General features: G+C 32.9%; 1 protein-coding gene across 1 annotated transcript; it reads right to left on the reverse strand.

Moving 5' to 3' along the window:
• Positions 1 to 1844: 1844 nt before the first annotated feature.
• Positions 1845 to 13067, reverse strand: LOC106786117 (bone morphogenetic protein receptor type-1B). Its single transcript, XM_014747175.1, has 4 exons — positions 12888 to 13067; positions 4748 to 5747; positions 4341 to 4656; positions 1845 to 4003 (listed from the first exon to the last, which is right to left on the reverse strand). The coding sequence occupies exons 1-4, from the start codon at positions 12976 to 12978 to the stop codon at positions 3875 to 3877; spliced, it is 1536 nt and encodes a 511-aa protein (XP_014602661.1). The 5' UTR covers positions 12979 to 13067; the 3' UTR covers positions 1845 to 3874.
• Between the last annotated feature and the right edge of the window lie 11282 nt (positions 13068 to 24349).

Consider the following 24349-nt stretch of genomic DNA (forward strand, 5'->3'; position numbering starts at 1 on the left):
TTTATTTGTTTAATTTAAATAACACGTGGGTGTTAATTAATACCTTAAGGGTTATCGTTTTCTTTTACAATTTTTGTATATATGAGTCACCTGGATGATTCCTTTTTAGTCTTTCTAATGTGAATTGTGTACGTTTCTATGGTTAGTTGGTTGATCTTTGTATTCTTTTTTAAATTATTGAATGTTTTCTTAAACCTTTTGATTTATAAAAGAAAATCCAATATTGTAGTTTTTTCGTGTACATTAGAGACATATATGAGATCAGCAAAAATTACATTCTAAATCGTAAGCTACAAATTGCACAAGATTGCGTAATTAATATTTTTCAAGTAACGTTAAAGTTGTTGTTTATTATCTTTCAACAAAGTGTAAGTGATTTTAGCGAAAATATGGGCGAACAGCAGTGCTGTCACAATACGTCTATGTATTGCTATTCAATTATTGGGTATCAATTTATATAAATATATATAATATATAAGTTTTATTATATATAATTATTAAACTAACCGCTCCTTTTTCATATCTTTTATTCTTTTCTATTCATTTATAAACCACCAATCAACGAAATTTATCCCCCTTCTACAGTGTCATTAGACAGAGATAGCATTGGGAATCGAAGCATCTTTCTTCCTCTATCTTTCGTACATATTACGCAGTCCATATATTATATATTTATATAATAAATTTAGATGCAATTCTTAACTAATTTTTATGAAACTTTTCATAGATGAATTTTTAAACGTTGGAATGACTTTATTGAATTTTTATAAAAGCTTTATTTTTATGCATTAGCTATTTTCTAAACAACAGCATTTTAATAAATATAAATTTATTCCATATACCGTTCAGAATTTATAACAAATGTATGCGAAGTATTATTCATTACCTTAAGTCACAATTGATCAGAAATAGGATTCGCTTTTACTAGATCTATATACATATATATGTCCTTATAAAAAATATTAATATTTTTTCGATGTTTATTAATGTTTATTTAGAGCAATTTATTTATATATCACTTGTACTCAGTCTAATGCTGCAATTTTTTTCTGTTATTTACTGTTATTAATGGAAAATAGTATATATATATAGAATATATTGATATATTTTCGAAAAAAGATACGGTTTTAGTATGGATATAATTTTATTTGTGTTATATATGTATGAGTAGAAATAATAGAAGGTTTAAAAAAGATTTTTAATTTGCTAATATTGATAAGATACATATTAATTATTTATTATATAATATTTAGCTTTCTGTTTTATTATCCAATCTATATATATATATATAAATAATTTATACTCCTATTTAATTTTATATTTTAATTTATTCATTGACTTTTATATTATTAAGAAATATTATTAGAAATACTTTATTAAATGTACAATGTAAAAAAAAAATATAAGAAATGAAAAATAATTTTAGTAATAATGAATTGTTTTTTTTTTTTTATTGTTTATCAAACCTGAAATATGCCTCACTACGAACAACGCGCTATTGAGTATAAGTATTCTTTAGATTATATTAGATTGTCGTTAAGAATCAATGTATGTAACTGGGTATTTAAACTGATTATTTTCTATGCATAGAGATAATGTCCTATTTAATCTTTTTAATTAAATGCTATTAATAATCTTAAAAATACATTATATATTAATTTAAGATTTGCGGAGTTACGCGCACATTAACTGATTTACCAAAAAAAAAAGCAAAAATGTTGTCTGTAAAATTGTTGCTATCGTTAGATTGTCATATTTTGAATATTCTGAGGGATTAATTTCTATTTTTACAAAGAGTGTTATAAGGAATGTACAGTATGTACTTGCAATAAATAAAATGAGCGTATCTGGAAAAAGATGATATTGTTTAATACTTGTTAAAAATATAAATTTCATTACTTTCAATCAACTAGCTAATAACTACAATTTTTGATATAATTACATTGATCTTCCTACAGAAGATATCAGATAATATGCAACAGTTATTCCCATATTATAGTATATGGGAATCATATTTAATAACATAACAATGTTGAGTCAACGACCAAAAGTCTGGCTTTATAGTTTATAAAATTATAGTAACAACTTTTTCATGATTAAATCTTTACAATTGAGTGCAATAGATATTATAAAGATATGCAAAAACTATATCACTTTGACAAATAATATCTTTTACATAAAACAATGATTATTGCACTATAAAGATAGTTATATAATACCTGATTATAATTGTTCTATGCTGCTCATTACCTCAAAATGTAAGATAAAAATATTTAGTAGCAAGAAACTGATCGTTGTATAATTTAAGCGCAAGATGCATTAGTTTACTTTCACAAGTATGACTTTTTATAGTTTAATTTGGTATAACAACCATAGACTTAAAATCATTCTTTGACATTATAGCAATATTTTCATCGCTATTGGTTTAACATGCTTGTTTGTACAAATTAGAAATCTAAATTATATACTGTACAGATAATACAGATTAGTTTATGGCATTTGAAACTTATAAAACAAGATGATAACAATCAATTTCAATTATACAATATATTAACTTTTTTAACTGATATATTATTCAGTTTTTTAAATTTATCGCTTTTTTAAAAGTCAAAGTATAATTACCTATGGTAATACAAAAGTCATAGTAATTGTCTAAAGAAATTTTTGAAGAATTTAAAGAATCAGTAGAATCAGTAAAATTATCAGCTTTTAAAGTACTTTCTCATTGTTTACATTGTACAATATTGAAATTTTTGTATTATATTAATAGTTACTAAAAAAAATATGCGATTACATTTAAAGGAATAATAATTTATACTATCCTGCAGTGGTCGATGCTTGTTAATTACAATAGAATAAAATACCAATGCAAATAGAAAATAAATCACATGACGTGTTTTGTGTCAAATAACAGAAAAGTCATAACAATATTAAACAATCGGAGGCATAAAAAATACAATAATTAAACTTTTTTTTTGTACTTCCATATTTCAATAATAATATTTAATATCGATTTTTGTTTTTTATATTTTTTAAGAATTTTTAATAATATTCACAATAATAACCATAACTAATCTCCATAAAAGCAATTACCTCTAAAGGTATTCAGAAACAGAACTAGCATAAATTGACATATTTAAAGTGGAGATAATTATAAAATTTTTTAGAATACTAATATTTATAGAACTCTTTTTTGAAAGTACTGAAGTGTTTCATAATATCTTAGAGTAGTTAAGATAGATATAAAAGAACAGGCATTTTTATATACGCGATTTGTATATTATTTATCCTAATTATATATCTTTAAATGAGTTTCATATTATTTGTTTTTATTTTGATTATATGCTAGATCTATTTCTAAATATATGAACAGTTTCCTTCATATTTAAAATGAACATCTTTGTGGAAATAATAATATTTTTGTATCTAATAATAAGTAGTAGCCTTCATTGATTAGATACTTAACCAACTTTAATACAGTGAATCGCGTCAGAATTTTGACTTAACATAACTTTGGCGCGATTCACGGAAAAAAATTATTTATGTATATTTATATATATATATATACAGGGTGAATTACAATTTACTCACCCTATATAACCATATATATCATATTTGTAATTACATTCGAAAATTCATATTATTATTCACCACACATTCACGCAGAAACACACACATCCACGTAGCTGCAGATGCAGACGCAATGCACGCACATTCTTGTCCATCTTCATGTATTTGTAAATTTTAGTACTCAGTCTTCAGGCTGCAGTCTGTAAATAGTTCTATGTACACAAAGGGTATATTTACAAGGGGCAGAACATATTTTTTTTATCTAAGAGACGAGAATAACAGTTTTTTGAGTAAGCACCAAGCACTACACAATTTTAATAGCATTGTCAATATGTAATTTTGACATTGTCTTTTTAACACGAAGTGCTGTTAAACGCACAGCAGGATTTGCATGCCAACACTCTACCATTAGCTTACTCAATGTAAAGAGTATCTGAAAAAAGATAATTAAAAGAACATATTAATATTTTTAAATTACAATTATTATATATATAAATTTCTTAAATAATTAGTAACACCACTAAATGACGACTTTGGTGTTAGGTCTAATTATTTATAGGAAATTTATTTTAAATATAAAAATTTAAGTATTGATAAGAGAGAGAGAGAGAGAGAGAGAAAGAAGTGCTTTGATAATAAAATTAAAAAATTCTAAAAGTGGAGTTAATCGCTTTGGTCTGTAAACGGCTTCATACAACACTTAATTTTTTTGTAATGTTAACGTTTCACAATATATTACATATATAAAAATATATAAAAATAATGCTTACTGGATTATTATCCCATCTTGCTGGGATAATAGGACGTAAACGCTTTACACATACAGCTAATCGCATGTCTTCAAAATCTGGATCATTTGGGACGACATCGTGATAAGGTAATGCATATGGTTCCACTATAGAATTTTTACCACCTGTCATACAACGTCTACATGCTTCCCATAAAACTAATCCTACAGAGTACATGTCTGCCATTTTAAAAGCATCAAACGATGATGTGTTCAAACTTTCATCTAGCACTTCTGGAGCCATGTATCTTCTGGTTCCTACTCGCGTATTAGGCGCAATATCGATTTCTCCGCTTTCACTAAATTAATATAATAACCAATACATGTTTAGAAATTCAACATTTTGATGAATTAAAGATAATATACATACAATTAGAAAAACTGGCATACCTTATAAAACGTACAGCTAAACCAAAATCAGCAATTGCACATTCACCATTCCTTTTAACTAAAATATTTCTGCTTTTGATATCTCTATGAGCTATGGCTGGTTTTCCACGAGTTCCAAAAATTTCAGTATGCAAGTGAGCAACGCCCGAGGCAATGGAAAGACAAATAGCCAATAGATCTGCATGATCTAGCACAGTGGTTTGTAAATAATCATGTAAAGAACCTCTTTCATGGTAATCCGTAATTAATAACATTTGAGTCCAAGATCCTGTTCCTTTGATATCAGCGGCAATGAAGCCTAAGATATTATCATGTCTCATTAGAACGGTCTGGTAGATTTCAGTTTCACGAAACCAAGATGCTTCTTCCAAAGTGAAAAAGACTTTTACTGCCACTTTTTCTCCTCTCCATCGTGCTAGCCATACTTCGCCGTATCTACCTTTTCCAACGCACAGAGATAAAGCCAACTGTTTAGCTATAGTTCTTTGTACTAAAAGAGGTAGTCCAGAGCCTGATCCACTACTTTGATCAATAAAATCTCTAAGTGTTCCTTGAGAAGGTACTAAACACGGGCCTCTTTCTTTTCTTCTATATCTATGATATATTATCACTATTGCTATGAAAATAATCATTAAACACACAGATAATGAAGCAGCTAATATGATAATAGATGCTCCAGAGGCAATAGCTATTGGATCTGGTGTTGGTGTAGGACGAGTTTTATACTCTGGAAATATTTCCTTGTTACACTGAGCCGTCTTGTTGCAACAAATTATGTTTTTTCCTTCTAGATGTGGAACAAGGTAGCCCTTGCATTGCAAGAAACCCTCTTCATCCGGTGGCAAACATCCAAAGGACCATTCTGGAATATATTCTTTACTCTCAGCATCCCAAACTTCCTCTACAGCGCTAAAACAATGTCCACCGGGTCTTCCTTCGCAAGTACCGTTTTGTCGGCCGTCTGGGCAGTGTCCTTCACAGTAGCAAGTTATTCCCAATACTGAAAGAAAGAAAAAACAATTATTTATTCCAAACACAATCAATATTTCATAGTATATTTTATATAAACGAAATATATGAGTATTATATAATTTAATAGTCGACGGTCTAGCCACGTTGGATTACTAGTTTCCGTCAAATCACCAAGATTAAACAACGTAGGCACGATTAGTAAAATGGTTGTTACCGGAAGTGATCCGTTCGGAAAAACAGAACCGTGTGATTGTTAACTCCATAGAGGCAATAAAAAGACCTCTTTGGTAGTATTGGATAGGTACGAGAAGATGTTAGTAGAGAAGTGATTCGAATCCGTAAAAGGGAAAGTAAAAAGATACAATCTCATTTAGTAGGTTTTTTAAATTAAAAACAAATATTCGGCTGTTCAATATTAGTTTATTAATAATTATTCAGTTATAAGGTAAAACAAGTTTTTAATATAACTTTGCAGTTATATATTCATAAACAAATTCTATAAATTAAACATGGTTAAAAAAAAAGGAAGAGAAGAAAGAGATGTTAAAGAACACGCTAGGCTAGAAATATAAACATAGTTTTAAGATTAAAGAATTTTTGTTATAAAGAAACAATGAATTGTAAACATATATGTAGAATCAACCATTTAATATTGAATGAATTTGAAAGAGGTTTGCCAAGCATCGATGTGTCGCGTAGGCGGACAAGCATCACTACCCACGACTTTCAACGAATGAGCAGTCATCAGAAGGAACAAGAAAGTTATCCGTTTTTGGTTCGTTGATAAAACATAATGGTATTTAATGAACTAAAAGTATACAATAATTCCATTCCCAACGTGGTTAGATATCTTGATTTTGAAATCGTAATGAGATACATATGCGTGGGTGTATTTTACTGTAGAAGCTCAGTCAACGAACTTGTTGAAGTAATCGATTTTAATTGTATTTTATTGATAGGCCGGTTAAAGAGAAATTCTTTTTACAATTTCGGAGAATTCGCATACTTAAAAATAGAACTGCCGTTAGAGTAAATGTTGCAATATTAAATTGTATAATTCAGTTAAATCGTGAAAACTCGAAATAAGTAAGGTTTTTTTATTCAGTCAGTCGCCGGTGACTGACATCTAACTATTTTTTCAACAATAAGTAACGCGCGTGGCCTGACTGGGATTTCTTTAAGAATTAGCGTGACGCTCAACGTGTTAAGGGACAATAAGACGTGTACATCTTTTAGCGATAGAAAGATTACAGCTTTGCATTAACGCAAATTATCACAATATCAAACATCTCTAATTTAAGAAAGTGTATTTAACAACAAAATTTGACTTTGAATAACCTTGAATGACCTTGACTAATAGCTTGCTGAAATGAAATATCATGAATATCAGTATTTAAAGTGAACGCGCTATGATTAATAATAATGCGTGCAACAATATAAATATGACTATAAATTTATCAGATAAATATTTTTCATTTGATTGGATATTTTACCTGGATACTAGAGAGTACCCAGGAGGAGGTTGCCAGTAGTTGTCGTCCTATTCATAAGTACTTCGATCGATTACGAATGGAAATGCAAAAGATTAAAAATTTGGGTGAGAGGGGGCTTTGGCGGAATTTATAAAGTGTGGTAATTTATTGGATTGTTAAAAAATAGAGAAACAAAAAAGATAAGAAAAGACAAGGACGGAATGAAGGAATCGCGAGGAACGCGAGAGAACGAGATCTTATCTTCGGAATTAGGGAATCACTGGTTAAGCGGTTCACGGAGTGTCGAGAAAAAAATGAGAAGGAGAAAGAGGAGGAGGAAGAGGAGAGCGACGATGTGTTGAATGAAGAAGAAAGAAAAAGGAAAAGAAAGGTGGGGTTGTTGGTTGGGTGGGTATAACTGCGAGCATTGCGAGATAGCCGTGAGACGACAGCGGAGCTCGCTTATCTTACGTCGCGGAATTACTCCCTCGTGTGTCTATTTTCCGGTGACCGCTCTATTTATATCTCCCCGAATATCTGGATGACGGATCGATCCTCCATGCGTTCTGCGTCCGTTCCGTCCTGTAACGCACGATCCCATCCCACTCCTCTCCCTACTCCACCCTTCTTATGCTATTCTCTCTTTCTTCTTAACTCTCATTCCTTAAACTAATTTTCTCGCTATACAATAATGTATTATAATCTATCTCTTTTGGCATACAACACTATGCAACATATTATTTTATTATCTTGACTATTTCTATACCTTTCCATTCCCCATCCCTCATCACACCACCACCATACTACATTCACTCGTTTTTTTTTCTGACAATTTCTTTGTCAATGCGCTGTTCTATTCGTATAACATATAAATGTCTTCCAAGAGGATGAAATAGCTCTTTTTACGAGCCAAACAAATTGCTTCTCTTCCATATTTAAGTTTAAGTGGAATTTTTATATTCTCCTCCCTTCTTTTTTTTTTGGCTTCCTATGTTCAGTTATTGTCAATCATATATATATATACACATTTGTATATATGTGTATACATGATTTAATCGAAAACACGAATCTAAATTATATGTAAGTATAAAATGTCTACTTCACAATCTTTTATGTTAGAATCTTGGTATTTTTCCTGGTTTCTGTAATATGGTATTCGTTCAAATCGTTATTTCCGACAAGAATTCCTATTAGACAAGGTCGTTCAAACTTCCAACGTTTATATTTCACGAGCAATTAAAACTTATTAAGTAAACTCTTTTTATGATATAAATCTTTCTACTTTATTTCCATTAAAAAATTGTAGTACAGTTTATATAGAATTATAGATCAGGTTTGATATAAAGTGTTCAAATGTTATCATCGGTACTTAATAAAATACGTAAAGATAAATTTAAGCTATTCTTATCCGTTACGGATAATCATTATCTTACGAGATGTTTTTTGTGTTGAGGAAAATTTTTCAATAAAAAAGCGATTTGTTAATACTCTTTATAAAAAGTTACGATTGGAATCGAAACGCAAGTACTGATAGTACGGACATAAGATTATTAAAGATTATATATAACTTATCTTTTCGCGTGAAACGTAAATTCAGATAAGTCTATTTATCGATGACGAATGAGTTTAATACTAAATATAAAACGAACAGTCAAATGGCAAGGTTTTTTTATATTTTAAATAAAAATTCTGCATTAGATGTGTCGTTATTGCTTTTTTTTTTTTTTCATTTGATTTTACGACAATTATAGTATTGTAAATATCGTTTTATTTATTATTTAAATCAATACCAAAGAGCCATAGACAGATACAATTATAAAAAGTGCCCTCGGACAATTGTCTGAAAAAAAAAATTGTCTTTATATTCAAGAGATTTATTTTCAAAGAAAAATTAATCAAAGAATCGTACTTTTAACAAATTTACAGAGAATGTTATAGAAAAATTAAGTTTGCGTTAATACTTTTATTCAGAACTGTATATATATGTGTTTCTGTACGTGTGGATTTGTGCATTTTTTGCTATAAAATTAAATCAGTATTAGTAATCGGTATTAGTGAGATCTCAATTTCGAAAAGGTTTGAGTCGAGCGATTTTCCGTAAAAGTGTTAGTTTTCTTTTTCTTCAAACGATTGACGACACGTATCTAGTATGTACTCATGCACGTACATATATACATACGTCGTTATATTTATCGTTTACTTCACATATAAGGCGAGAGAGAGACTTCGTAACTATGCAAATAAAGTTTTTTGACGAACCAGTTTCTTTCTGTTTGTTTATTTTTTGTTTACGCTAGAACTACAAGTCTGTTTTTATTACATCAATTTTATTCTACGATTACTCGAAATAATAAAAGTTCTTTATTTATATTATATCTATATTTTAATTATATTTTTATATAATATTTATGTATTCGTGTGTTGTTAGACAATGACAAATAAACAAGGATAACTTTTAATCAATATTTCTTTATTAATTATGATTCGAATAATAGTTAAAAAAAAAAAGATATCTGCAAGAATTTGTTGTCGATAGTTCTAGTATTATCTGTGAAAAAAAAAAGAAAAAGAAAGAAAAAAAATAATATTTATCAACATTTTCATTTCGAAGAGAAGAAACATATTTCGAAGTTGATAATTTATAAACAGCCGACTCCCAGTCTCGGAAAAAGCCTAACACCTGTTCTTATCTTGAGTAAAAATAAAAGTAAAACTTGTGGACACGTGCGATAGGTGCACCTTACTTATGTACTACATAACATCGGATAAGCGATTAACGAAGGGCTCGTGACGAAGTATTTATTTTTCATCCGTTTATCTTGGTAAATTCTTTTAGTTTTTTTTTTTTTTTTTCATTGTTTTCCTTTTATTTTAAAAAACTTAAAAAAAGAAAAAAATCGTATTTATTTTAATTTACTATTAATACATAATATTTTGTATGTGATATATAAATCTTATTATTTTTTGTTTTTCTCTCTTTGTCTGTCTCTTAATAACTCATCCATGAAAATCTAGTTTAACGCGGCGCCCCCTTATCATTATCTATAAATATTTGCTTTGCCATTAGGACGAGGATGACGTTCCCGCGGGTTTCATTCCAATCCGTCGAGTATTTTACGTCGAAATCAACTTCAATGCGACTATATACGATAACACGCACTGTCTAACGTATATACGTTTTAATATATAAAAAATAAAAAGTCTTTTATAAGCGTGTGGATTATATATATATATATATATATATATATATATACATCTCTATTTATGTATCTAATACACAGCAAGGAAAATTGATTCTGAAACGTAAAAACGTATGACGTAAGATGTACGCTAGTTGCACTGAATTGCGATTGGTCAATACTTATACATTTACATTAGAGTACGATCGAATCAGAATCCAGTATAATATCCTTATTTCACGATTCTTTAGATTTGAAATATTTTCCTTTTTAGTTTTTTTTTTGTTCAATGCTATCTAACGGAAGTTTTTTTTTAATCCCTTTTATTTTATTTGAATAAGCAATCAATTACGAGCTTTAATGATAAAACATTCGATATGTTTTGGTATAAATCGATATTTAATATATCATCGACTTCTTTCATATTAATTTGAAAAAAAATTCAAATACGATGATAAGATGATAAATAAATACAAAAGCGTGTCGAGGAAAGATCGAATGGCGGTTATCTGATAATCTTTCATCGTTTAACAGGATATCGAGAAGGATGTGATTCTCGCGTGTCCTGGAGATCGCAGAGAAGATCTAATTCATTTTATTGATTATGAACAATCTACAGATCTATTCTTATAGATTTTTTTCTTTGAAAAATATGAAATAGTTAATTAACCTTATACCTTTATAATAATTGTAATATTTGTATAATATAGTTAGAAAAATTCAGGATTAACAATGAAAAGCCCTGATTTCTGATCTTCATTAATATTTAATAAAATAATTACAAAAATTGTGTATACAAATTGAATAATATCGATTTGGGATGATCCTCAATTGAAATCTTCGCAGTTAAGAAACGTTCATTTTATAAGCGAATTTATCGATAAGAAAAACAACAAAATAAAAAGCCTTTTAGTTTAATGATATTTACGAAAGAAGAAGAACGCGAACATAAGATAACGAGAAATTCTATTACTGTTAACGGGCTATATTCACTGTCATTTAAAAAACAAGTCGATTAGCATATAAGCCGAGAAAAAGACGTGTAATTAACGGACTCACGATGGACCGGAAGAAAGTAGCGAACGGGCAGTATGACGTTTTTAGAACGTCATTGAGGTTACTGCAGGAATCATCGAAACAGGATGTTGCGATATTCGCGAGACGCGCTATAATGAAAAGAGCAAGAGCAAGAGCAAGAGAGAGAGAGAGAGAGAACGAAGAGAAAGGAAGAATAATATGCTATCAAAGCGTGTCTTTACAATATCTTACTATTACACAGTTTTCATGTAACAAATCGATCTTATCCAATGAGCTAAATTCTACAAATAAGATTGATTAAATCATATTTGCGTTAACGAGATTGTTATAAAAATGTTTAATGTATATCCTGCGTGAGGAAAAACTCAGGAAAAAAAGAAAGAAAGAGTAAGGGGGATAAGGATAGAAAAGAATCTTCTGAGAAAGTAATACGACGAGTTTTCGTGGTGGCGTCGGGAATCTCTAGAACTGTTGGTATTTCAGTCCCTAACCTCTGCATCTAATCATTCTCTCTCTTTTTCTCTTTCTCTCGAGGGTTAAAAACGTGCGTACGTTTGCGGAGAGAAAGCGAGAGAAGTGTATTATCTTAGTGGATAAGACGAAGTTCGAGGAGATCGGCACGTACACGTAGGAGAGACGTTATACACTATTTTCAGCGTGTATCGGAAAGGCTCGGAGAGAGAGAGAGTGAGAGAGAGGAGAAGAGAAGAGAAGAGAGAGAAAAGAGAGAGAGAAACGGAGAGATGGGAAAACGCGCGTTGCGAAGGGAGAGATCTCTTGCAATGGAAATGAGAGACGATGAGAAAAGAGGGAGAGGGAAAGACAGACAGACAGACAGAGAGAGAAAAAGAGAGAGAGAGTGAGAGAGAGAGAGGAGAGGGGGGGGGGTCACACTCGTCTTGTTCCGTCCTCGAGACGTCTTCGAAATCGGAGCAAAAAGCTAGGTGGAGGAAAAGAAGGAAGGATCGAGGGCGCGCCGGACGACGATCTCTCGAAAATTGGAGGAGGGAGGAGGAGGAGAAGAAGAAGAAGAAAAAAAAGAGGAAGAAGGTTGGGGAGAGAAGGGAAGGAGAAGAGTAAGAGGGATTATTTTTCTCCGCACTATGCAACCACTCTACAAGGGACAAAGGGAAGAAATGAGGGATGTAATATTTTCTTATTAGAAAAAGGGAAAGAAAAAAAGAAAAACAGAGAGAGAGAGAGGGGGGACGGATATTATTATGTGTGTGTGTGTGTGTGTGTGTTGTGTGAATGAAAGGAAAAGAGAGTGCGAGAGAGTGTTCCACACATATGTGTGGCAGAAGGCGAACGACAGCAATCGTTCTCGCGCACAGGTCCCTCTGCATATCCTCCGATCGATTCCTCTCCTCGTCTACAATTTAGCACGATAACTCGCACTAATTTTTCTCGATCGGGAGAATCAATTTGTAATAATAATAATCGTTAGTTTTAATTGGGTTTACGTATTTATTTACTCACCACCGATAAATCTCGCGATAAACAATCCTAAGCCGAGGCATAGGCCGTATTTACATCCGCGCCGACCCGGGGTAGCGGAGAGCTCAGCCATTTTCTACACTCGAGAGCACATACTTCACTGTGACGTAGTCTGCTCGGCGTCAACTCGCAAGGCGCAGGCTACGGATGCTTCGATTAAACTCGGCTAGTTTCGTTTCCATTCGTTGAGACAGCGCCGAACGCTTAACTTTTGGTGGAGGGGGATACCGCTTCGTGCGATTTCGTTCATCTTCGTAAAGATTGAATGAGAGAAAGAGAGAGAAAAAGACGCGAAACGTTAGGGTTTCGCGCAGATACTACTCGCGGATTCGCGGCCGAGCTTCGATTCGAGTCGTGTCGAGCTGTTGGTAATTCTTCGAAGAAGAGAGAAACATACATACGTATGCACTCCTCGACATTTTGCCTATTATGAATCCTATTACTCCACACGAATGTATATGTGTATCATACGCCTGCGGATATGTACGTTTTATTTCTAATCCGATGGAGAGTATCACACAATTGAAATATCTATTAATTTTGTCCTCTCTTTATCGTCTCTTCTTTCTCTTTTCTCTTGTTCTCCCGATTCCTTTGATAGTTGAACGTAGTCGGAGTAGATTTGAAATGAGAAACTGTATAAAAAAAAAAAAAAAAAGGAATATGTTAGGATTGTGAGCCTAAGCTCTCCACGTACCAATGCGGGCCTGGCGTCAGGTCGATAAAGTGGGGGAAGAGCGCGCGACGGCGCCCTGCGGGCGCCACCGTGCCGGGACGAACACAGCCCCATGAGATCTTTCTCTCTTTCTCTTTTCTATTTCTCTTTCTCTTTTTCCCGCGTGACGAGCCACGACAGTATGTATACCCGCTTACTACGGCTCCAGAGCTTCAGAGAGGTTTGAGCCAAGAGAAGCAGCGAGGGGAGCTGCTCCTTGGAAAGGCGCGAATGTCTATGCTCCTCGCGTCACCGCCAACGGAGAACTAGAACTCAACTTGAATCTGAAATCTTTTTTTCTATTTAGAAAAAGAAAAAACGAGAATGAACTACTGCGTATCTTTTCTAAAAAAAAAAAAATAGGAAAAAAAAATAAAAGAAAATGATACATCCATGGATCTATATCTTAAAATGATTTTCTTTTCTTATTAAAGTTCGATCTCGACGATTAGGTTTGCACGTATTTTTTATTTTATGTTTGCATTTTTTACGTCACGTCATATTTTTTGTCGCCATTAAAATAATTATTCTCAAAATAATTATTTAATATCTATTATACATTTTCCTTAATTTATATTTAATTCATTAAGGTATATTATACGAGCGGTACTTTGAAATTTGTTTTTTTTTTCAACTACATTAATGCAACTCGTATCGCATTTACATTAAAATGTTCGACTCGTGGAAATAACGGGATCTAATGGGTCAATTAAACGCAAGTGAACTCTTAACGATTCATCGACTTCTTGAGGAAATTCGCACGGCTTAGAAGTAAGCAAACAGTAAAACTCTCAATAAGACCGTCCATGAAAAGAAGGCAATTTCTTCAACTCGAAATGGACGTTAGTTCGAGTTGTGTTAGTTGCAAAAGGAGTTAGATCGAGAACGAGGGTATATCGGTAACTATTTACGAGTATTTACGTCTTTTCCTACATTCTATCTCCTTAGTCCTATTACTTCTGTGAAAATAAAATAAAAATATCAGGGGAAACGTTGCTCCCCGACCGGTTAATTGGCGGGAGTGCGTGAGAATGTGAACGAATAGGAAGCGTATAAGCTTGAAAGTCGCTTCTTAGATCAAAAAGCGATTTGTGAAACGTCGATGACGATCTTTTTTTTTTTATCGTTCATTTTTATTTCATATTTTCATTTTATTTTTCAAAGTGTCGTCGAGATTACATTGCGATTTCACTGAAAGTAGTATATTTATATGAATGATATAGTTGCTACGTATGTATTTAAGTACTTGCTAGTAGATATAACTTTACGCTCGAACGATGTTGTACATTGAAAGTCATTAGTATTCTTTCAAAGAAGTTGAAAATCGATCGATCCGATCTTATGGAACCTGCTTACAAAGATAACGAAGCTGTATAGATTCGTCAATCGTTATACTTTTTACCGAAGACTCTTCTTATGCTGGTACCCCACCAAGTTAATGTCCGTTGCTTAAGTATCGCTATTACTCTTTAATTAGTTATCAGTTTAATTAGCCTCCTCCTCTCTCTCTCTCTCTTTCTCTCTCTTTCTCTTTTTCTTTCTCTTTCTGCATCTTTCCTTTGGAATTTTTTCAAGTAGGCCCAACATTTAGGTGGCTAATTGTAAGTACACTATCTAACATGCTTTTGCGGTGTCATAAAAGTATAAAATTATAATTGGTGGTTGCTTATTAATAATTAATTGAAAATAACTCGTAAAAAATCGTATATACTATTGCGAGCCATGATAAATTTATTCGATATTTACCTGAAAAGTTTCCAACATAATACTTCATCAATTAATTTTTCATTTTTTATTTAAACTTAAAAAATTATATTATTTTTTTCAGAGGCGTCTCTGATTTATCGTAGTTTGGTCTATATCGTAGATTATAAATTTTATCTTTTCCTAATTGTTGCGATGACATGACATCAAAACGTGTGTGTGATCGATTTCACAAATAATGATATAAAATTTTATAATATATACATGAGATAATGAATTAACGCTTAACGAAATTATTGAATTAATACGAATCCATTGTATAGAGTTAACAAATTCTTTTCTCCCAACGAGCATTCTTTTTTCAATAAACAAGATAGACGGGAGTATTATCTACAAACATTATCTCAAAACAACAAGAAAGTCAAAGATTATATCGATTTTCATTGGAATCGCTTATCGATTTTTAAAATGGTTGCGATCGATCAGAATCCAAATATCGATTTGTCGTTATCCTTACTATCACTGATATAGTTTCTCATCTTACGTGTTGTCTATGTTGTTACTTTGGTTATATGTATCATGTATTAAGGATCACTATACAGATTGAAAAGCGACGCTGCTTCGTTCCGCCGTTTAAACCATCTCCGTAATTGCGTACATGTATTTTTAGAAATGATGTTGAACGCTTTTATGGAAACGCGACTTCCGACACGTTCGAACGCAACGATGCAGAAGTACGTGTGCGCGCGAGCGCGCATAAGTTTTTCCTTAAAGTTACGTTCCTTCCTCGATCGCTTGGTTCTTCATGCTATCTCATGACGATCCATCCATCCGATGCACTATTCAGGTTTCTTTTCTGCTCTACTATCTACTACTGACACTTGTATTCGCGAAGGAATAACTCATGTTCAGTTGTCTATTATTTTCTATGCGATACGCGTATGATTATCAACTAGCCGAATATTTGAATACGCAAATTTATTCGAATGTAAAATGTAAATGAATGTTAATGTTTTACATAATAATATATGTGTGTGTGAGAGAGAGAGAGAGAGAGAGATACGTATTTATATAATATTAAATAAAAATGTAAATTAATATATATCTTATCGTGTCATTTCTAGCTTGACAATATAATAGATTTTTTTTAAAACGTCCCATATTTTACCATACGTGATATATTATTCTTTCGACAGTTACACAATTTTTTTACGATTTATAATATGAATAAGTTATACTAATATTTCTTTTGTTTAACAATGGACATAGATATGAATTTACATATCTATATCCAGATGTTTTTCTATTTAAATGTATCTTTTCATCCAAAATATACAATAGGAAATCAGAATAAATGAAGTCATTTCGAAAATTGTCAATATACTGTTTATTTATATATTTACAATTAAAGATTAATGTTTATTGGTTACAAGTTATATAAAAATTCAGTCTATAGAAGATTAATAAATGTTAAGAATTTTCTTTGCAGAAAAATATTTTTCTGTGGATATATGGGTAGAGACTTTTGTACGGTTTATGTTACTTCACGATGATTACTTATCATAATTTAATACTACGCGTTCGAAATCACTATTCGATCTTATTTACGACGACCAGCGGGCGTTTGGTTGATTATCAATACAACGACTCTGCCCCTTTCGCGACGTCCACAGCACGTGGTTCTCTCGCGAATTACATATATATATATATATACGTCAGTCTCTAACCTTTTATCGAATCGATCGGGAACAGCAGACACGATTTCATTTGTTCTTCGCATTGCTGTTATATTGAAATGCGTATTATACTTTGTTATTTTTAATGAATTTATTTTTACATTATTAGTGAAGAAACACATGAAAATAAACTCGTTAAAGAATCATGTTCGATAATAACGATGGATTACAAGGGTATGATAATCGATCTTCCTCTCTCTCTTTTTTTTTATAAAACTAGATGCGCGCGCGTGAATGCGTTCGTACTTTAAACGCGTTTATCGCTCATAAAAATGCAAATTATTATGCCGCACCGAAAATTATAGACGTGTACTCATAAGTCCTGGCACAATTTGTCTCCGGATCGTGAATCACTTAATTTCAGAGTACAAAGGACACTGTGTTTAAGCTCTCTCTCTCTCTCTCTTTCTCATTCTTTCTGATACTCACCACCCGCTCTCGGGCAACCACTTATGTGCGTTCCGCGTTCGCATGCTAGCTGCTTCTACCGGAACTAATTGAACCGTTGCTCTTAAACGCTTGTAAACGTTGCTCAAAGTAGTTTCCTTGCGCATTGTCGCGCGTGTCCCAAATTATCTTCTAGAGGAATGTTTAAATTGATATTCACCGTTCAATATAGTATATATAAGTATCTCTGTACTCTTTTATAAACACGATTTCAAAGTTGAGTCGATGTATGATTCCCACGAAAGAAATAATTAATTGTAAGAGTCGATTAAAACGATCCTCTAATTTATCTCTGATTTTAACAAAAATGTTAAGGTTAATGTTCAAACTTTTTTATTATTAAAACTAGTAGGTATATAAATACCAATTTATACACTTACTCATTAAATACATATATATAATCAATTCAAATTTTGTCCGGTTCATAAGAACACTATATTTTCTCTCATTTGTTTTTGAAACATTAAAAATAACGTAAAAAAGTTACCGGAACTCCGTTCCAATGTGTTACGCCACAAAACAATCACTGCATATTGGTATGCAAGTATTATCATGCTTACCAAAAAATTGTCAGTTGCATTTGATTGTAATAATAAAAAGAAAGAAATTATTCAATCGGAAAAAAATTGCGACTCGGCACGAAGAAGACGAAAAAAGGTTCTTCTATTCGTTGTGTCGTTTCTTATTTGTTATTCCTCTTTTTCTTTGTTATCAAATGTGTGCATAAGCGCTCAATTACACGCGCGCGTGCTTTTATCGCGTCAGTAAAGAAGAAGAAGAAGAAAGAAGAGGAATAAGGAGAAAAATAAGAAGAAAAAAAAAATAGACAACGCGATCGGAGCGCCAGAGTAGCAATGAGCGAGCTTACTCAACGAAAACTATAAGGATAAGATAAGAACTCTTATAATTATAGTAATACCATATATGTATATCGCTTATTGTTAGTCTTGTATTACTGGCGAGTCAAGTTATGAGATCGTCAAAGAACCACCTATTCGATTGACCGACTGACTGACTTACTATGACTCAGATTTATAATTAATTGTTATTTATACTCGTTATAATTTTCAAGCATTTGAGTCAGTATTTAAATAGTGTTCGAATTTTTCACCGATCGTTCGAATCCAATTACACTGTTCTTTGTAAAAAAAAAAAAAAGTATAAGTCGTTTAATGGCAACTCTAAATGACCTAAAATAATAAACGAGTCTTTTATAATATCGAACAATTGACCACTGTCGAGAGAATATCTTAGTGCCATTGGTTAATCTCCGTAAATCACATTACGAATATATTTAAGAATATCAATTCTTCAAAAGAGAAATGAATTTGAATCGTTAAGATATTATAATAATACGGATTCCGAATTTAATGAATTTTGCGCGGGAACGATGTTATTTAAGGTTCAATAATGATCGAGGGAACGAACGTGACCGCCAACGAAGTTGAAATTTGGTGCGGCTCGAAATGAAAGAAAAACTCGTACGAGTTTCTTCGAAAGTTATGCGTATTTACTTATTCGTAGTTGGATCGGTAGAATGTCGTCGAGAAACGAGAAACGAAAGAGAGAGAGAGAGAGCAAGAGAGCAAGAGAAAGAGAGAGAGAGAGAAACAGAATCTTTTGAATTCCGTGTTAACGAAAAAGGAGGAGAACCATGGACGACAATTCGTTTCTTCAAACCGGATTTCGGGATTACAATCGACCGGCTGCTTCTTCGTCTTCTTCTTATTCCTTTCCTTATTCTTCTGCGAAGCCCTTACTTCGTTTTTATGCAGCCGAGGGCGACGGAGATCTCGCCTCGGTCCGTCACATTCGAACGGTCGCGAGTAAACGTGACAATGGCCAATAAAGGTAGGATTAGGGGTCCTATCGTGGAGGGGCCTTCCCCCTTATTTCGATCTCGAATCATGGTCCCCATTCGTCTTGGATGTCTTGAATCTTCCCTGTTAGAAACGTATTTTCTTTAGCATAGAAAAAGGTTCGAACGATCGAGGCATTCATGAATATTATTATTATTATTATTATAGGCATTATACAAACATTCTACGAAATGGTTTTGAAGGTATATATCCATTCTCTCTGATTTTATAAAGAAATTTTTTCTTCTTTTTTATATTTTTTGGAAGAAAAAAAATATAGCATGATAGGTATTAGATATTGTTATAGTATTTAAATTTAAATCAATAGAGTTGAATAACAGATTGTAATTAGTAAAGCAAGTACGTATACAGTAAAAAATAAATGATTCTCATTGTGTTATCATGAAACAGGTTTTTTACAAGGATATTTTCAAGGATATTCGCCATTGGACAAAGGTGTGAGAAGGCAGGCCGACAATTCGCGAGGTTTAACAAGATCCTTGGATTAGAATGAACCCCTTTCGTCGTTCCACGAATGGTCCATTTAATACTCTCGCCTGGCGCCTTAGCAAAGTTTTAAATGCGACAGGAGGAGGACCATACAAGAAGAGGAGTCGTGTCGGTGGGAGAAAAAAGAGGATCGAGAGGGCCCAAAATCTCGATCTGTTCGGCACCCGTTACGAGGACAGACGAAGGTGGAAATACATATTTCATTGGAAATAGAATGTGTGTGTGTGTGTGTGTGTGAGTTAGGAAGAGGGAGTCGAATAGGAGGGGTGAGAGAGAGAGAGAGAGAGAAAGAGAGAAGAGAAATGGTCGGACGGAGCCACAAAAGAGCGAAATGCATGTCTGGGCCTTAACGCGGCGTAGCCTCCCGGCTTTTGGGTCAGTTCTCGGCCCTCTCTAGTAACCACATCAGTCTCTGCATTCTATACCACCTCGAGTCGAGTTTCAGGGCCGTACTTTATTTCTTGGTCCATATATTATGATTAGTTTAATGACCAACTTTTTCTATTTAAAAATAAAATCTTTTTATTATTAAGCACAAATATTATAGGTGTAGCAATTAATTCGGTATATTTTAAACAAAAATTTAATATTTATTTATAAAATAATTATATACATCTGTTATATATTCTTCAAAATACTCTCTCCATTATTTCCGATAACTTAGACCCATCTTTCAGATAATTGTCGAATTTCATTGACGAAAAAAAAGATGGCAATTTTGATACAATTTTATTTAATATCAAGATATCTAACTCAATTTTTCTTTTCTTATTACAACTAATAAAATATTATATACCTATTGTTTTTCGTGTAGATGAATCAAATAAATTTGAAGAAAATTAACTTCATTTAAAATGTTAGTTATTAATATAGAAGAGATGAAATTAGTCGTCAAGAGTGAACAATAAAGATATGTACATTGTATCGAAGTAAAGTGGCACGTAGCTCTTAACAAGAAACATTCTCGACCGAGATTAAATGATAGGAAGATATTGGATAATCGATCGTAATTGTGTCTATTTAGTATAGGGAAGCTGGGGTTCAAGTCTTACAACTCTTCTTGGAGACTCTACCAAAGTGGCATCTTTTATATTAACGGCAGGAAGCGGTTAACCGCTCGACTGAATAATCGTTCATAGGGAAAGAAAGACAGACAGACAGACAGACAGACAGACAGACAGAGAGAGAGAGAGAGAAAAAAAGAATTAAAAAAAACCAAGAGAAATAAATCTAACGAGGAACATCGAAAATGTCTAACCAAGCGTTCTTCAAAACTTTATGTTCTTGAATACAAAGCTTTTTGGCGCCACGTTAATTGATCGAACGACTTGGTCCTGTTCCACCCAAGGATGCAGGTCGACTTCTTTCTAATTATCATTTTTTCTTTCTCTCGTGTGATGCTGTTATCGCGATAAAAGAAAAAAAGAAAAAGAAAAACAAAAGAGAAAAAAGAAGAATAAAAATAAACTAAGACGGCAAATGAATTCGCTCGATTAAGTTGGAGTTAAAAAGAGGGTTGACTACCTGGTCACGATACAAGTTTCTTCCTTTTTTCTTGCGTATGCGAGTGGTTCTGCGTACAACCAGCTGTGTATAAGGATATCTTTAGAGGTGGCTTTTATCGCTAAAAGCCAAGTGTGAATCGGGGCCACCGGTGCTCGATCAAAGGCAACCGTGCCGACATGATACAACTAATGTAACAGAAAAAGAGAGAGGAATAGAGTGAAAGACTAAAAAAAAAAGAAAAGGATAGTTAGAGTTAGAAAACAAAAGGAGAAAAATAAGAAAGGTAAAGAAAGGGAAGTAAGAAGAATTCGTTTGATTCAGTTTAGCCAATCTCTTCTTCTTTTTGTTGTTGTTGTTTTTTTTTCTTCTTTTCCTTCGCGATTAAAACCGACGACGATTAAAAACAAGTGGTGGTTGGGTGTAAACGATTGATAGATAACGCTTATAAAGATATATATATATAAAGAGATGTTCGTGTAAACGATTCGTCGAAATCCTTATTGAGAGTTCTCGACTGGAAAATTATTAACCGACGAGATGCAAGATAGGTCGATGCATCGAGAATATCGTCTTTGCGTATATATATATATATATATGTTCGTGTATACACGTGTGCATATTGTTCGCTTGAATGAATTCAATGAGAAAGAAAGAGAAAGAGAGAGAGATGGAGAAACGACGAAGAGAGTGAGAGAGAGAGAGACGGGAGTCACCTAATCGTGACCGCCTACCGACAAATTAGAATATATCGAAGTTTAACTCGACGACCACAAGATATCTCTTTCCCTTCACGAAAATCATACTATCCCACACATTTATAACGATTAAATTTAACTTCACACATTTATGTTCGTCATTTATTCGTTTCTTTTTTTTTTGTATGAGGTAACCGCTAAGAAAAAAAAAAAAAGAGAGATAATAAACGTTACAAGTAAATATATTCTCTAGCGAGATCACATAATTTGCATTCGATCATAATTGGGTAGCGAACCATAACGTAATCATGACTAGAGTATCTTAATGAACTTAAAGTCAAGCGTGTATGTGACCGATTATACATACTTTTGTCATTTTTTCATTTTAGACTCAGAATTCCGCTGTCCGTTTACGAGTTTTACTTTGACGGTAGTAGTCTTAGTGTGGTAATTCTTGTTCTTATCAGTTTCGTGTTTCGTGGATAAGAGCAACACACGCGACACGATAAATAATCATCGCGAATGATTTGTTGAAGAAAGAAATGTCTTTTTAAATCGAAATAAATGGTGAATCTTTATCGTAAAAGTGTATATTTCATTTCGAGTATAATACATTTAATAATCTCGAATAAATTCAAAGAGGAACTTTACAAAATAAATATAAAGGATTCTTGTTCAATTAAATCCTATATTATCGATTATATTATTATCGAATATACAAAGAACAAATATTCTAAACAAATTTCATCGAGAAGGAAGAAAAAATCTTGGAAAAAGTGTTTTCCAACAAAGGGTTAAATCAAATGCGTATCGGGTGATGGGTGGCTTGTAGACGGCCCTGGTCCTGGCGTGGCGTCGGTTCTTATCCCGTGGCGCGCGGAAGCAAAAGAAAAAAAAAGAAAATTTGAAAAAAAGAAAGAGAGTGAGAGGGTAGACGCAAGACCTGGCACAACAAAGATCCATCGGGACCGGTTTCGTGTTCTGCCCTTTTTTACATTCCCCGAAGAGGCCCTGCCGGGCAGCGGGTGTGAAAACCGACACCCACCCACTTGTTATTTTGTCAAACACGAGCCCTGAAAATTATAGGAATCATGCGGCACATCGAGCCTATTCTATACGTTTAATATAAGCTATACACACGACAGAGATTATATTCCATCCAATTTTTATTCTTTTTATTTTTGTACGCTTCGTCTTTTATAACTGGCAATTAAACCCGAAACCGGAAAATGATTGCTGCTACCGATTTACGTGCAATGAAAGAACCCGAGATGACGTAAGCAAACTCGGCCATTTTGTTAATCTACCTACAAACTATAATACTGTATACTTATCACAATTCTATTAGTTTTTCGATTCATACATGAACGTAGGGGCTCTGAAATCGAACTGACTCGGCACTGCGATTGACGGAATTGTAAATTCCGATAGCTCTCGCCGGTGGTTGCAATAATTTCGAGGCAATTGAACCGAGACGAAACACCGATTCCAACATATGATCGCCCGAGTACTCAACTCTGGAATAGCTTCGCACAGCTGCTGCCATGGCTAACCGCATTGATTATTATTACCGATAGGTTGAGCCGAATACAAGTTTTCGTGATGAGTACTTATATTTCTCTTTTCTTTCTTACAATAATTTATCATTTCGATGTTATTTCATCTTTCAAGTAATGTTAAACAAAATATAAACAATATATCTCCGTGGGTTTTTCTTTTTTGGTTAACCAAAAGTAATATACCTTTTCTTCTAATTTATTATTTTTTAAATAAAAAATTAATTGCATTGCGGTGTAGTCAACCTTCCTCTTTTAACCCCTCCCCTCCCACACTACCTCTCTCTCTCTCACTTTTTTTCTCATTTTTATTTAGTCGATTCGCCTCATCTGAAACGGTCTTCGGTATCCTTTAATATCCTCTCTCGTGCCAAGTTTTCGTTGCGCCGCTTTTTATACCGATCAACCACCGCATTCTTACACTCGTATCGTTTCTCCTTCGTCGACGTAGTGCTCCCTTGAAACGGAACCCAAGATTTGAGAGCGAGTCTTCCTGGGAAACGTTGACTTTTTGCGATTCTCCTCGATTGATCCTTCTTACGATTAAACATGATTTTCCAAGTAACTCGATTTCTTTTCGTTTATGCAACAATCAAAAGAAGTCCCTTTTGATACGAGAAAAATGATAAGAAAACGATTCAGCGTAAATTATTTTTATCTCGTCGTTAAAACATGATAAAGCAATTTTATATATTAGATGTAGCAATTAATTAAGT

Source organism: Polistes canadensis, unplaced genomic scaffold (assembly GCF_001313835.1).
Source record: "Polistes canadensis isolate GaletaPanama2010 unplaced genomic scaffold, ASM131383v1 scaffold_66, whole genome shotgun sequence".
NCBI lineage: Eukaryota > Metazoa > Arthropoda > Insecta > Hymenoptera > Vespidae > Polistes > Polistes canadensis.